At 38.1% G+C, this 14,582-nt stretch overlaps 2 protein-coding genes across 2 annotated transcripts; both read right to left on the minus strand.

Moving 5' to 3' along the window:
- Positions 1-809: 809 nt before the first annotated feature.
- LOC119490256 (acidic mammalian chitinase-like) lies at positions 810-5,474 on the minus strand. Its single transcript, XM_037773530.1, has 11 exons — positions 5,359-5,474; positions 5,252-5,278; positions 4,946-5,150; positions 4,805-4,861; positions 4,547-4,712; positions 3,915-4,039; positions 3,707-3,830; positions 1,923-2,105; positions 1,675-1,791; positions 1,429-1,561; positions 810-1,312 (listed from the first exon to the last, which is right to left on the minus strand). Exons 1-11 carry the CDS (start codon positions 5,465-5,467, stop codon positions 1,038-1,040), a joined length of 1,521 nt encoding a protein of 506 aa, XP_037629458.1. The 5' UTR covers positions 5,468-5,474; the 3' UTR covers positions 810-1,037.
- A 680-nt stretch (positions 5,475-6,154) lies between these two features.
- LOC119490257 (acidic mammalian chitinase-like) lies at positions 6,155-13,481 on the minus strand. The gene is made up of 11 exons (XM_037773531.1): positions 13,457-13,481; positions 13,342-13,371; positions 13,030-13,234; positions 11,003-11,059; positions 10,721-10,886; positions 9,626-9,750; positions 9,411-9,534; positions 8,749-8,931; positions 8,465-8,581; positions 6,558-6,690; positions 6,155-6,437 (listed from the first exon to the last, which is right to left on the minus strand). Exons 1-11 carry the CDS (start codon positions 13,479-13,481, stop codon positions 6,169-6,171), a joined length of 1,434 nt encoding a protein of 477 aa, XP_037629459.1. The 3' UTR covers positions 6,155-6,168.
- Between the last annotated feature and the right edge of the window lie 1,101 nt (positions 13,482-14,582).

Below are 14,582 nucleotides of genomic sequence, written 5' to 3' on the forward strand. Positions count from 1 at the left end.
CAACAGGTCTTTTTTGTGGCAGGCATTTTGACATGTCGGAGCAGGAAGTGCACAGGTGTAATTAATAGCATAGTATAGCCCCAGGCCAAATAGTCAACCTAGTTTCAGTGTTAACGCTTTATGAATACTGGTTTGGTAGCATAGCTTACTGTGAAACTTCAATAGAATGAAGTCATAATCATCATCATCACTGTTAGTTACAACCGTGACTAGTTAACAGTTTCTACTCTCAGGAAACATTCTATTGAGGTGTAAAACGGCAAGGTTAGGTTAGGGCAGCCTAATCACCCATTGAGTGCTATGGCATTTATGTCATTGGTGTGTCAGACGTTGCAGGCTAATTTGAAAATAATCTTTTGTGGTTAAGGCCTCTAGATCCACACCCATAAGTAGGCTTAGGAGTTGCCGCCAGCTGGAGGAGCACCTTTTGTAATTAATTTCAGATGCCCAATTTACTTTTAAAAGGTCACTTCTTCCAATGGGCGTATTACAAAAAAACACAGCACTAAACACTTGATGACTGGGGCTGACTCTCACTGTCATACTACCAGCCACTTTATTTTATTTTTTTAAAGGGGTCCTTTGAGCTGAAAAAGAATCAAGTCAGTACACTGACAGCTGTTGTTGCCAGTTGGGCTTGAGTTTGCCATGTTATGATTTGAGCATGTTTTTTATGCTAAATACAGTACCTGTGGACAATATTTGTTAACTTATTTATGGTGTTTTTAACGTAGGGCACAGTGTTGTTTCGACATGTGTGAGATCATCAGGTCTCAGAGGATGTGAGCCATGAAAGTTCAGGCCTCTGATGAAGTTCTTAATGTCAACTTTGTATCTTTTTATTATAGTATATATTATAGAGCTTAAACAGAGCATTTCAGACAGAGGGTGAAAAGAGGTACTGCAGCACAGCAGATATGAGAAAAGAAAAGCCCAAATACAAGAAGTATGCACCTGAAAATAAGCATAATAGGTCCCCTTTAACTTAAAATTGTAAATCAACAAGAATTACTTTTGCTCACTGTTGATAACTACAATTAAGGCCAGTTACAGCATTTGCAGCTATCTTGAAAGATCAAATTAGCTGGGCAGTTTAGGACCCAGGTGATGCCGTTGGCACAACTGTAAAAGGAACCTGGGGCATCAGGTTTGGCATAAATGCCACCAGCCTTTGTAGCACAGAAGTTGTCCGGGATATTGGATGAAGTAGTGATTGCTGGTCTGGGGCGAGGTGAGGTGTGAGGTTGATCTATGCTTGTAGATGGAGTCACTTGATCTGGGGTGGTGTCTGTAGTGGGAAGGGCAGGAAGATCTGTAGAAATAATAGTAAATTATCAATTGTCTACAAGTTCACAACTGTCAATAAAGGAATGCTGTGTGGATTATGAAAGAAACTATTTCAACCAGCAATATATCATTTCCATTTACCTGGGGCTACAAGAGAGCGGAGATAGCTGATGAGGGGGTAGTTCCCCTGTCCGCAGTACTGTCCCTTAAAGTCATCCAGATCCAGAGCCCAGACGAAAGCTCCTCCAAATCTGTTCTCCTTTAGGTAACGGACCTGAAAAAATAATGATAGAAACACTTCAACAATGTATGCACTTTATCATTGTATTTAAGTTTTGTTAACTAGCAAAAGAAATGAGCAACATTTTTGTAGAAACACATAACTACCTTCGTCTCAAAACTTTCTTTGTTGTCATATCCAACCCACTCATTTAGTTTGATCGCATATGGAACTTTCTGATCCTCAATCAGGTGGACACTGGCCCCTTGAAGAAAAGTGCAAATCTGAAAAGAGAGTTAAATGCAAAATTTGAAACTAATATATTAAAGCTGATGACTTCATGATAAAATACCATTTCATTTTCATCAGTAACATTATTAAAACATTAAATTCAATGAGTTGTTGCAGGTTTCACCTCATAATAGGACCAGAAGCCAGCCTCCCTTGTAAAAACACCAGCAGCAGCGGCACCACTGGTTGGTGCTCCAACCTCACAGGATTGAGTAGACAGTCGAAATGTTCTCCCGTATGTAGCAAAGCCCATATTTAGCTTTTCTACAGGTGTTCCCTTGTCCCTCCAATATCTCATGGCAAAGTCCTGAAATGTGAATGAAAAGAGACAGACAGAAGTCAAGTTTCAAACCAAATGTAGCACAAATTTTAACCAAATTTACAGAAATCTGCAGGAGAAATTGCAAATGAATGCGTGTTTCCATCTACTACTTTTATGTGAATATAAGAAGTTGGGCTCATTAGCCGTGTTTCCATTCAATTGTCAAGCGAATTTTAGGCAAACTTTTGTCGCAAAAAGTAAGAAACACAAAGTACGCGCATTTCCATCAACTGGTTTGAGGCGCATAAACTTGGTTACAGCATAGTTTGCTCGGAAGTCAATTAAATTAAATCGGGCAAGTTTTAATTGTTCTTTCATGTCAGATAGCATTGGCCATGTTTTATGCTGTTTGGATACGAACACAAGCAATTGCACGTTATGGGAATATCCAGAACAGCTGATTGGTCATGTGAGTTACATGTTCACCACGTCAGAATTTATTCGGCAAAGGCGTTTCCATAATCCATTTAGCGCTTCAACTTTTTTTCGGCAAAGGCAAAGATCACCTCATGCGAGCGTGAAAACTTTTTTTTCGCAATTGAACGAGATTTATCGAAATTTTATGTATTTTTGTAGGCCAACCTGGAAGTTAGCATTGCCCTGGCTCCCTCGACAAAAAGGATTTTGGATTATTGCAGAAAATAAGCTCTGTGACAAACAAATGTTTATGATACTTACACGTTTTGTTCAGCAAGATAATCTTGTAAATTATTATTATTTGAAGCGAAAATGTAATCGCTAGAAGTAAAAAGTAAAGAACGTTAGGCTATAAACTAACTACACCACGGTCGCATGAGCACGAGTATACACAACGAGGCTGTAAAGGCGGACGAGTCGGCGTGATGACGTTTTGTAGTGTCATTTAGCCACTTGTTAGCAACCACCTTTTTTAAGACACGTAAAAGCTTAAAAATTCACAAGTGGGATATTTACTGACATATTTTATATCATAATTAAAACATTAAAATCTCTCAAGCTTGTGTTAATCACAGACCTTATTTCAGGCATCTAACTAAAAACCCATTCAAAACAAACCATTGACTTTGAGACAACGGAACCGGAAGTGCTAAAATGCCAACTAATTTCCGTTTTTTAGGACTCATTCTAGCAGCACTCTATGAGATGGCATAAATAAAAGAGATGGACACGATGGAAATATGGCATTTATGTTTGATTCATTTTTAATTTGAGGACTGTTATAGTCTCCTCAACGCTCCTCACAGATCTGATGTTTTCGTCTGCTGCTATTTTTCATCTCAGTTGAGCGGAAGCTTCAGTGGACATTTAAGTTACATGCTTTAGGTGAATCGCGATTTATTTGCAAAGTTGTTTTCCAATTTGCTTTAATCGATGCCCCGACTTTTCCACCTCGGCCAAGCTTAAAAGCTTTTTGCAATGTTTCAACTTTTGTTTTTAGATTTTCAGGATTTCCAAAACATGCAAATTGAAAATGTGCATAAAAACAGGTGTATGGAAATGCACTTACTGAGAAAGAAACAGAAAGAGAGAGTTGACATTAGAGGTGAGTAAAGTAGCCTACGTCTTAACGTTCATTATGCTGCTAAAAAATGAAACCCCATACTCACAGTGTTTAAGTTGACATGGTCCCCGGTGTCATGGGATCCATTGTATAAGGGGCTATGATGTCCTGTCACGCTCTCCCAGGTGCCATGAAAGTCATACGTCATCACGTTAATAAAGTCCAGGTACCTGATGAAATGCATGTGAGATCATGTTCACCAAAACGTGATGACAGCTAATAATGGGGATAATGTGAGAAACATTTTGGTGTACTTTGCCATCTCTGCGATTTCATAACCAGCATCAATAGTTCCTTTGCCAGCCGCCACAGCAGCAGAGACCATTAATCTGGGCCGGCCAGTTGCTGTTCCCTCAGCCTGATAGGCCTCTAGGAGTTCCTGTACACCATGGAATCATGGTAAAGTCACTTTGTGATTCATGTTAAACAGCATGTGAACACCAGGGGCCTCATTTATAACCATTGCATGCATACACACAAAAAAAGGGCTTGAAATGCGCAAATTCCATTTTCAAATAAAATGTTCCAATATCATTTTTTCCTTCCCGATACCGATTAACTTCAACTGTCAACTAATCAGAAAAATTCCTTTCTCTTGGTAGTTGCTGTGATTTCACCGTAAAGAAGCATTGATCAGCAGGCTCATTTACAGTGTATGTATCAACATGCATTGAGCATTTATGGCTGAGTGTGGGCGTGTAGAGGGCGGGATATGAGGCCGATCCACATGTGGACAAATCCAAGTTGATTTGGGATTTATATCTGACAGGCTTGGTTTTATAAATCAGAATATTTTTGGCGTACATGAATTTTGTCATTTGTACATACGCAAACATTTAGTGAGGAGTTTTATAAATGAGGCTCCTGAGCAGTCATTTGACCAGACCTTGCATAACAGCGTGAATCTCTGCTTGTCCTCCAGAGGACTTCCCCTTGAACCGGGGTATTCCCAGTCCAAATCAAGTCCATCAAAACTATATTTTCTCAGTAGGTTGACAGAAGACTGGATAAATGCATTTCGGTTGGCTTGTGTTGACACCATTGTTGTGAATCTAGGTAGAATTTTGAGAAAATAAACTGCTTTCAAGAAGACATAAATACAATACATTGATCTTTATCAATTGTTTTATGGTAAATAACTCACTTTTGTGTTCCAAAGTTCCAGCCTCCAACAGCCAACAGTGTTTTAAGATTCGGATTCCTGTGGAAATTTATACATTTAGTTGCCTCAATTGCTACTGTGCACCACATCTTGGAGAGATAATGCTAGAAACGTCGGACTGACCTCTGTTTGAGTCCATTAAAGGATTTATAGAGTTCATCATCATTCCATTCTATGGTGACCAACTCATTTGCCTCGTTAATACCAGCAAAGGCATAGATCAGGTGGGTACACAGGTTTGGATCAATATTTAGAGGCATAAACTTCCCATTGCCAGGTCGGTATTGGGACCAGTTAGTGAAATAACACACCAGTCTGGAGGATGACACTATTCATGGAAGAGCAGAAATTGTTTTAAACAATTTAGACTTTGTCCAGTTGCTACTAAGATTGTTCAATATTAATTATTGATATAACTTGTGAGCTCACCAAAACTGCCAAAGGAAAGACAGAGACCTTCAAAGTTACATATTTAGTTAGTAAATATTGGATAAAACAGATTTTGTGAAAACAATTTCATTTTCATTGTGCCTTACCTGCAATTAGAATTAACCTGTTCATGGTGGTTGTGTTTGGATGGGCTCTTGTCATGTCAAAAAGAGGAAACTGAATAGCTTTCTTCTGCTTATAAATTACACAAACCATGATTAATCATTAACCAGGAACAAGTTGACAAGTTGTTCATTCCAAAGTTTAGAACACTAAGCTGTTGCGTCATCCAAGTTAGTCAAATAACAGAAGCCAATCCAAGTCAGAAAACAACCTGTGCGTGACCATCTTTACAGTCCGAGTCATTCTGTCGCTGATAATTTCTAATTATTTGGCTTGTCTGACATGTATATTAATCATGCATCTCCCACTTTGATTGGCATCAATTCAACAATTTCTTCACAAGCTTTCAATCTACAGTATTTCAGCATTAATGGCATTGAAGTCAGATGACTGCATTTTTTGTGTTTCTTTGGACTTTAGACAGACCAGGCACAGCGTTGTTTGTTCAGGGTCTGTGTCCTGCTGGGAAGTGAATCCCACTCCTTTTTTTTGTAAACATATTTTATTGATTTTCAAAGTTCTTATCCCACAAGAGTAGAAAATATAAAACATATATGTTTGACTTAAAATTCAATTCACTTACTCAACCCCCAACTACAGAGAGGCACCATTCAAATGTGTTAACAAATTAAAGTCCTCATTACCATTCAATTTTAATTAAATTCCATGTCAGAATGATGTAATCATGTTTTTATTCATTGGAATAGTCTGTACTAATTTAATTATTTAAATTAAATGAAATATTTTTTTTAGAAATAAAAGACACTATTTTGTTTCACGAAGAAGACATTTATTTAAGGCCAGTCGCAGCATTTGCATCTTTCACTGAAAACAAGATAAGCTGGACATAGCTGGACGTATGTGATTCCGTGGACACACTGATAAAAGGAGTTGGGGTTCTTGTCATTTTTGTAGAGGCCGTTCTCCTTCCCAGCACAGAAACCACTTCCAGACTCAACACCTGGGGTGGTCGTTTTGGCATTGGTAGTTGTAGGAGCAGTGGCAGTAGTCGTGCTGCTGATCCCTGGTCGATGTGTGGTTACAGGAGGTGGAGGTGGAAAATCTAGTAAGATAAAAGAAAAAAACAATTTGAATTCAAGAGATTATGGAAGCTTTTACTTGTTAAGTGGAGATGATTAAACTTTTACATGAGGTGCAGTGTTGAGGTCTGATTTCTGTTTACCTGAATCCAGAAGAGAGCGCAGATAACTAATGAGGGGATAGTTTCCCTGGCCACAGAACTGTCCAGCAAAATCATCCAGATCTAGAGACCAGATGAAGGCTCCTCCAAATTTGTTATCTTTCATGTACTGTGCCTGTGGGATTTAAGTTATAGAGATTGCGTCAGTTTAAATGCAAGTTGTGTTGTTTTGATACATATAACCAGTGCAAGTGTAACACATTATTTAAACATAAATAGGAAATACAGAGGTTAGAGATTAGTTGGGTCAAAGCCCATGTGGGAGAAGTTTGCATCCAGAGGGAAGAATATAGTTGCAATACAGCTGAAGGAGAAACTATGCCCCTGAATAGTCTAGCATGGCCTCATGCCAGAATATGATTTAATTTAACAAAGCAACAAAGCAAGTTTCTAACGAAAAGAGATCTTTGTCAGACATTGTCAAATAAACATCATAATCCAACAACATAATTTATCTAATACATGTGTAATATATATATATATATATATATATATATATATATATATGTATATATACTACTGTAAAGTAAGGTATATATTGTTTGCTCTGCTTTGTGGTGTTTACATGATAAAGCAAAAATGCAAAAATCACTGCCATGACCCGACAATACGATTACAGGGGTGATGTTTGCCAAACAGTTTGAAGTTAGAGTGCCACCTTCTGCTCAATGTAAGGTATTAAAAACTGTCTGTGCTGCCTGTGCAGCTTTATTTAATCAGCTATACCTACTGCATGTGCTAATTTAGGAAGCAAAGATACTGATAGCTGGCAAGTATTGATAGTGGTACGCTCCTTTTATCTTGTTCATATTATCTTTATATAACATAGATGTGGAGGATGATATGTTATTCATTACCTTGATTTCAAAGATTTGCCTGTTATCAAACCCAATCCACTCATTTCCTTTACACTCATATATATGTAAACGTCGTTAACGCAAAATAGTTTTAACACCACTAATTTCATTAACGCATTAACGATCTTGCGGAGGTTGTAGCAGGCTCAATTTTAAAGCTAGAGTGAAGATGTTGGCATCATACAAAACTATAAAACCTAAAGAATCCAATCGTACCAACCATGTCACACTAGCTTGTCGGGAAGGAGGCTAAATAACATTTTGCCGAAGAAAAACAGTTGTAGCCATTTTCAAAGGGGTCCCTTGACCTCTGACCTCAAGATATGTGAATGACAATGGGTTCTATGGGTACCCACGAGTCTCACAACAGGACAGGACAATATTTGTCATTATTTTGTGTTGTTAATTGATTTCCAATAATATATATATATATACATACATTTGCATAAAGCAAGCATATTTTCCCACTCCAATGTTAATAACAGTTTTAAATACTTAACAAATCTCCCTTTAAGGTACATTTTGAACTTGTAAAAAATGTGCTATTAATTTGCGATTAATCCTAGACAATCATGCGATGCTCTTTTTTTCCCATAAAAGCATGTTGTTTCATATATGTGAGTATCTGATAGTGTTATCCAGCTCTGCTGTCATTGGTCCAGTCTGAGAGTAGATTGACTCAATCATGCATATTGTGCCTACTGTAAAGTAGGTTAAATATTGTTTGCTCTGCTTTGTGGTGTTTACATGACAAAGCAAAAATGCAAAAAAACACTGTCATGAACACACAAAACGATTCCAGAGGTGATGTTTGCCAAACAGTTTGAAGTTAGAGTGCCACCTTCTGCTCAATGTAAGGTATTAAAAACTGTTTGTGCTGCCTGTGCAGCTTCATTTAATCAGCTATACCTACTGCATGTGCTAATTTAGGAAGCAAAGATACTGATAGCTGGCAAGTATTGATAGTGATACGCTCCTTTTATCTTGTTCATATTATCTTTATATAACATAGATGTGGAGGATATTCATTACCTTGATTTCAAAGCTTTGCCTGTTATCAAACCCAACCCACTCATTTCCTTTAATGGCGTAGGGCACCATTTGCTCATCAATCCAGTGGACACTGCCTCCTTGGAGGAAAGTGCAAATCTGTAGAAATGGAAGAAAATTATACTTAAACATCCTCGACATGATTTGTGATGTCTTAGTTTGAAACTCTATATTTATGTTGGGCTTAATTAAATATGCACTGACTTCAATTTAGTTATGAATTAAATTGTGTCTCAGTGTTGCTCTTGTGTTGAACCTTCACTGACCTCGTAGTAGGACCAAAACCCAGCTTCACGGGTGTAGGGCCCAGCAGAGGCTGGTCCGCTGGCTGGCGCTCCAACACCGTTAGCTGCTGATGATGTGCGAAATGTGCGTCCATACGTAGTAAAACCAAGTATGAGCTTTTCAAGAGGAGCTCCTTTGTCTCTCCAGTATTTTATAGCAAAGTCCTGTGGAAAGAAAATTTCAAAAATAATAATATTAAAGGCACAATGATTTGTCAGTTGCGGTTTGTAAACACAACAATCAAAGTTGGCACCTCCTCCCCGGCTCGACGAGGGTTACGGTGCTTGCCAGCCCTAGATTCGCTCTCATTTTAGAACGAGCTTTGTCCGCTTGGCATTTTGCCTCGCTAGATATATATTTGGTGGATTTCTTCACCGCTGTGTCCAACATTTTCATAGCTTCCTCTTCGATGCGTGCTTATGATCTGGCAGCTGGTCACTATACATTTTTACAGAGGCTGACGCCCAGAAACGTCCCGAACTACACACGTCTAGTGGGTCATAAGTGACGATTGATTGATTGATTTTTTTTTAGTCTATTGTTTTTTAGAAAAAACCTACTCATTGTGCCTTTAAAAACAAAAACATGTTAGGTATTCAGCTTCTTGGGTACTGAGGATGAGTTTGTTGAGGATTTTACTCACCACATTGTAGTAGATGTTGTCACCCTGATCAGAAGAGCTGCGATACAGAGGGCTGTTGTGACCAGTGAACGGGTCCCATGCTCCATGGAAGTCATAGGCCATGACATTTATAAAGTCTAGGAACCTGTTAGATAAGCATGATGTCACAAAATAAAAAAAAAGCATATATTTTTTCAACTTTAAAGCTAAAGAAACTCCCCGTCACAGGAACTCACTTTGAAACGTCAGCAATCTCATATCCATTGTCGATGTTTCCTTTCCCACCAGCCACTGCAGCTGTGAGCAGCAACCGTGGTTTTTTGGTCTCAGCGGCTTCTTTTTCAAAGGCGGTGAGTAATTCCTAAACGCAACAGGGAAATAGTCAAGGATAATCAGGCACCCTAAAAACTGTGACCAACCTTAAAAAAACTATGTTAACAAAGTGGCACGTAATACAATGAATAGATTTTTAAGTACTGCAATTTTGATTCAAAATATATTATTGAATAAATTAACTAAATTTAAACAAAAATAATTAGTAATTTCACAAGGTTAACTGATTTATATTTACTAAGAAACTGAGCAAAAGTAATTTAGATATCTGGGTGAAATTGATTCATATTTACCAATTGTCTGGGTTAATTGATTTCAATTTACTAATTATCTGAGTTAATTTGATTTATATTTACTAATAAGCTGGGTTAAATTTTTTATATTTACTAATTATCTGGGTGGAATTTATTTATATTTATTAATTATCTGGATTAATTTTTTTATATTTACTAATTATCTGGGTGGAATTTATTTAGATTTGCAAATTATCTGGACGAAATTGATTGAGATTTACTAATTGTCTGGGTGGAATTTATTTAGATTTACTAATTATTTGGATGGAATTGATATTATCTTACTAAATATTTGGATAAAAATGATTTGGATTCACTAAATAAAATAAATGATATTACCTCGGTATCAAATTGAATGTCACTTTGTTGCCATAATTTTTCTATGTCTAATGAACTCAATAGCATGCCTTCTTGGTGCTACAGCTTACTCAAGTTGGTTCAAAATCACAAGATCACAATGGATGAAAAATACAGCAGGTACATATTTATTTGAGCAACTTTTTCTAAACATGTTTATCCAACATTTTTCAAGTGCAAAATGCCAAAAGACAACAATATAATATAGAGAGGGGCTATAAGAAAACAAAGACAGAAACCACGTATGTGAACAATGTGAAAATATTTAAAGTCTCATCACTGTATTATCTCAAATCTGGATGCTGTGTTGGTGTGGCAGTAGGGGAGGTATAGGTTTTACAAACTGACCTGGCAGAGGACTGTGAACCTCTTTTTGTCCTCTGGTGGGCTTCCTCGTGCTCCAGGATACTCCCAGTCCAGGTCCAGCCCATCAAAGCCATGCAGTCTCAAGAATCTGATAGAAGACTGGATGAATGTCTGGCGGTTGTCAGGGGACGCAGCCATGATGGTAAATCTGTAAACATGTAATACATTTTATAGCAACACCGTTGATAATGCTCTCATTATTATGTGAGATAATGTCATTCAACAGCCTCATGATTCCTTGCTGTTGAATCCTTGTGGACTCACTGTGTAGTTCCAAAGTTCCACCCACCAACAGCCAGCAGAGTCTTCAGCCGGGGGTTTCTGTGCAGGATAAACATGTAGATTAACAAGTAACTAGTGAAGGAAGAAGTTAGATCTTTTACTTCCACTGTAAAAGTAACAGTCCCACAAAGCAAGATTACTCCATTACAAGTGAAAGTCCTGCATGCAAAATGTTACTAAAATCTTCCTGATCTCATAGTTTACCCACGCTCAGCTTCTCCTGCAAAACATTTCTTTTAATTTTATATAGTGTATTTTTGTATATATTTATATCTCCCTTTTTTTTGTTGCTTTTTTTCATCTTTTTCTTCTTTCGTGCATAGGTCTGTGTTTTCTTGTGACCTCTTCTTTCTATTTAGTTAAAATTCCACCGCTGCAGTTAATGTAACAGTTAAGTGATTTTTACAATCTCCTTAGGGGAGAGTGGGGTGAGTTGAGCCAGTTTTTATTTGAGGCGACTTTTAGGCATACTTGCCAACCCTCCTGATTTTCCCGTTTTTCATTGCCCTCTCCCGGTTTCCTCCCGGGGTCACAATTCTCCCGCATTTCTCCTGATTTATGACAAATGTTCACATCTTTTTTTACCTTTTTGTTATCTCAACCTATTTCTGGTACTGTACAGCGTGTATAAGCCCTGCTGTTTCTACCCGGACGATAATACAGCTACACCTAATGTTGTTTACTGGCAGAAGAGAGCTGCTCGCAACACAACGCAGTTTGAGCTGTGCTCGCCAGACATCACAACGCGCAGTGCCCGAAGTTGGGCTTTGCTCAATGCAGCAAAAAGTGTTCGTGGCGCGGCGCAAGCCATTAGAAATAACAGGTTTCAGAGCGCAGTGGTGCCATTGTCACATTGTGTCTGAAAGGACCCTCAGTGAGTGAGAGACGGAGAGAGTAATGGAGAGTAATAAGAGAAAGAAATACTCAAGCAGGGGCGAAAAATTCATGAATGAACTGATGATTAGTTTATGCCAGAGATTCACACAAGCTCATGCCTTTTAATTATTTCCTGAGAATTAAAAGTAAAATTTAAAGTATTGAAGATTAAAAATGCTGTTGTAGCATACTTATTATTTTGCCATTTTTATTCTTTAAAAGTTTAATTAATTTTATTATCAAGGTTTTTCAAGTGGGCTTTTAAGTGAGGACATGACAGCAATGTCTCCAACTAAAACATGTACACATGTTTCAAGGTGTGGTGCAACCTTTGGAATAATCACTTGGATCTAAAATTAACGGTTTTCATGTGACTTTACAAAACAAAGTGGTCTCTTGGCTCAACTTGCCCCTGATGGGGGGTCAGTTGAGCCTAAGGAGAGAATAAATTGAGCCATATTGGGACGCCTTGTCTATCAAAGGTGAAGACTCTTCAGAGAGAGGTTTTCAGGAGTGCGGCACGACAGATGGTGACACACCCTAAAACATGAACAATCACATCCTAGAAAAGGTTAAAAGTTTATTAGCCTATATTATCATCTTTTTATTTCTCCTTTTTTTAATCATTGCAGTTTACATTGAGATTTACGTAACAAGTTAAAACTATAATCTAATTATATCTAAATGGCTCTCAACTTCCCATAGGCCTTTAGGCTCAAATTACTAAACACACCGCTGCATGCGAGGCACTAATCTTGTCGGTTAACTGTTAATAATCGGTTAAAGAGGGCCGGTTATTGGTTAAAATTGTATTTCAAAATTAGCATCCCTAATGTGGTTACCACTTATTCCATGGACCTCTCTCCATCACAGGGTCAATAAATTCGATGACTCTTCAAAATGTGTGGTCACATGACTGATTTTGTCTATGGTTACCTAGAAACAAGGGGTGGCTAAACTTTTACCAAGGCTTAAATCACCCCACTCTCCCTATGTGGAAAACAGAGTGATATCACTTAACCGGTCACACTAAAACATCCAACGTCCTCTGAACTGCTGATGTGATTAGTTGTTGTGAAATTACCATGGATATGACTGCAGATAGATTGATACAGCAAGCAGGAACAACTCACCGATTCTTCAATCCATTGAAGGATTTGTAGAGAACATCATCATTCCACTCGTAGGGCGCCAGCTCGTTGGAAGGGCTGACTATTGAAAAGGCGTAGATCAGGTGTGTACAGAGGTTGGGGTCTACATGGTCAGGCAGATATCTTCCAACACCCGGTCTATACTGGGACCAGTTGGTGAAGTAGCACACCAGTTTGGTAGAAGACACTTTTAGAGAGGGGAGAAATGATTAGAATTAAGTTTCCATTCTAGGTCATGGTGATTAAGAAGCAAATGGCAATGTAATATAAAGAAGTTAAATAATGAATGCATACCCATCTGGAGACACATCAAAAGGGACAGTCCTAATAAAAAAAAACATTTTCTTTATTTATTTATTTTCACAAGATCACTGCCTTTGAATAAATTAACTGAAAGAATGTAACTTACCAGCCAAGATTGTTAGCCGAGCCATGTTGTGGTCAGCTGAGCCGTTTCCTCAAAGCTGCAACGATAAAAAAGTGTATTATGAATCTTTATAAGATTGCGTTATAGTTCTTGTAAACTGCAACCACTTTACCACCAAGAATCTGCTGTATTCCTGTAAAATGTACCGTAGGCTACTAAAACCTCTGTGTGCTGATGGCTTACCTGTTCCCAGGTGATTGGCTGGATGTGCCTATGATCCGTGGGGGGAGTCATTTTTATAGACGTGATAAGGCAGGGACAAAGGCTGCATGACAGTGAGGTGTAATGGATTCCTCTGGAGAGCATACTTTAAGTGCTGCTGTGAAATTGGTCACATATACTGTAAACTACAATGATCTGCTGAAGATGACATGACATGAAGATGATATCTGTTTTTATTGCCAGATAAATCTGGATCAGAGCACACAGGGTTATGTAAACTTGCCTTTGTAAAGTCACTCAGATCAGAAGAGCTTGCCAGTTCATGCAGATAAGATGACCCTTGATAAACGTACGAGCTGATGCCCTGCATTTTATATAACTTCAGGATCAAAAAGGTTTTCATGGTATCAACAACTAAAGTAGCATTTAGATTAATAGATTTTACACTCACCTTTGTGGTTGCAAGTCGTTTGTGTTATAAGCTGTAGAAAACTCTTCTTGAGTTGAACTCATCTTGGGCTCGGCCACTGTTGGCCTTTTTATCCATCTAAAACTTTCTCTTAGGGCTGTCAATCGATTAACATATTTAATCGCATGATTGTCCAGATTAATCCCGGATTAATGATTCAATACTCTTATCCGCATGGGGTAGGGCAAATATGATTGCTATATGCAAATGTATGTTTATATTTATTATTGGAAATCAATTAACAACACAAAACAATGACAAATATTGTCCAGAAACCCTCACAGGTACTGCATTCATCATAAAGAAATATGCTCAAATCATAACATGGCAAACTCAAGTCCAACAGTCAACAACAGCTGTCAGTGTATCAGTGTGCTGACTTGACTATGACTTGCCCCAAACTGCATTTGATTATCATAAAGTGGGCATGTCTGTAAAGGGGAGACTCGTGGGTACCATAGAACCCATTTTCATTCA

Source organism: Sebastes umbrosus, chromosome 6, assembly GCF_015220745.1.
Source record: "Sebastes umbrosus isolate fSebUmb1 chromosome 6, fSebUmb1.pri, whole genome shotgun sequence".
In the NCBI taxonomy this organism is placed as follows: Eukaryota; Metazoa; Chordata; class Actinopteri; order Perciformes; family Sebastidae; genus Sebastes; species Sebastes umbrosus.

What these genes read in the sequence shown, in the direction of transcription:
- LOC119490257 (XM_037773531.1), bottom strand. Translation starts at nt 13,481, where the DNA reads ATGGCTCGGCTAACAATCTTGGCTG. An exon ending in GGCAAAGCTTTGAAATCAAG is followed by an intron (nt 6,691 to 8,464) that starts GTAATGAATATC and finishes TAAATCCCACAG; the next exon opens with GCACAGTACATGAAAGATAA. An exon ending in GCGCTCTCTTCTGGATTCAG is followed by an intron (nt 6,438 to 6,557) that starts GTAAACAGAAAT and finishes TTATCTTACTAG; the next exon opens with ATTTTCCACCTCCACCTCCT.
- LOC119490256 (XM_037773530.1), bottom strand. Translation starts at nt 5,467, where the DNA reads ATGGTTTGTGTAATTTATAAGCAGAAGAAAGCTATTCAGTTTCCTCTT. An exon ending in GAAATCGCAGAGATGGCAAA is followed by an intron (nt 3,831 to 3,914) that starts GTACACCAAAAT and finishes GCATTTCATCAG; the next exon opens with GTACCTGGACTTTATTAACG. An exon ending in ACCATGTCAACTTAAACACT is followed by an intron (nt 2,106 to 3,706) that starts GTGAGTATGGGG and finishes TTCACATTTCAG; the next exon opens with GACTTTGCCATGAGATATTG.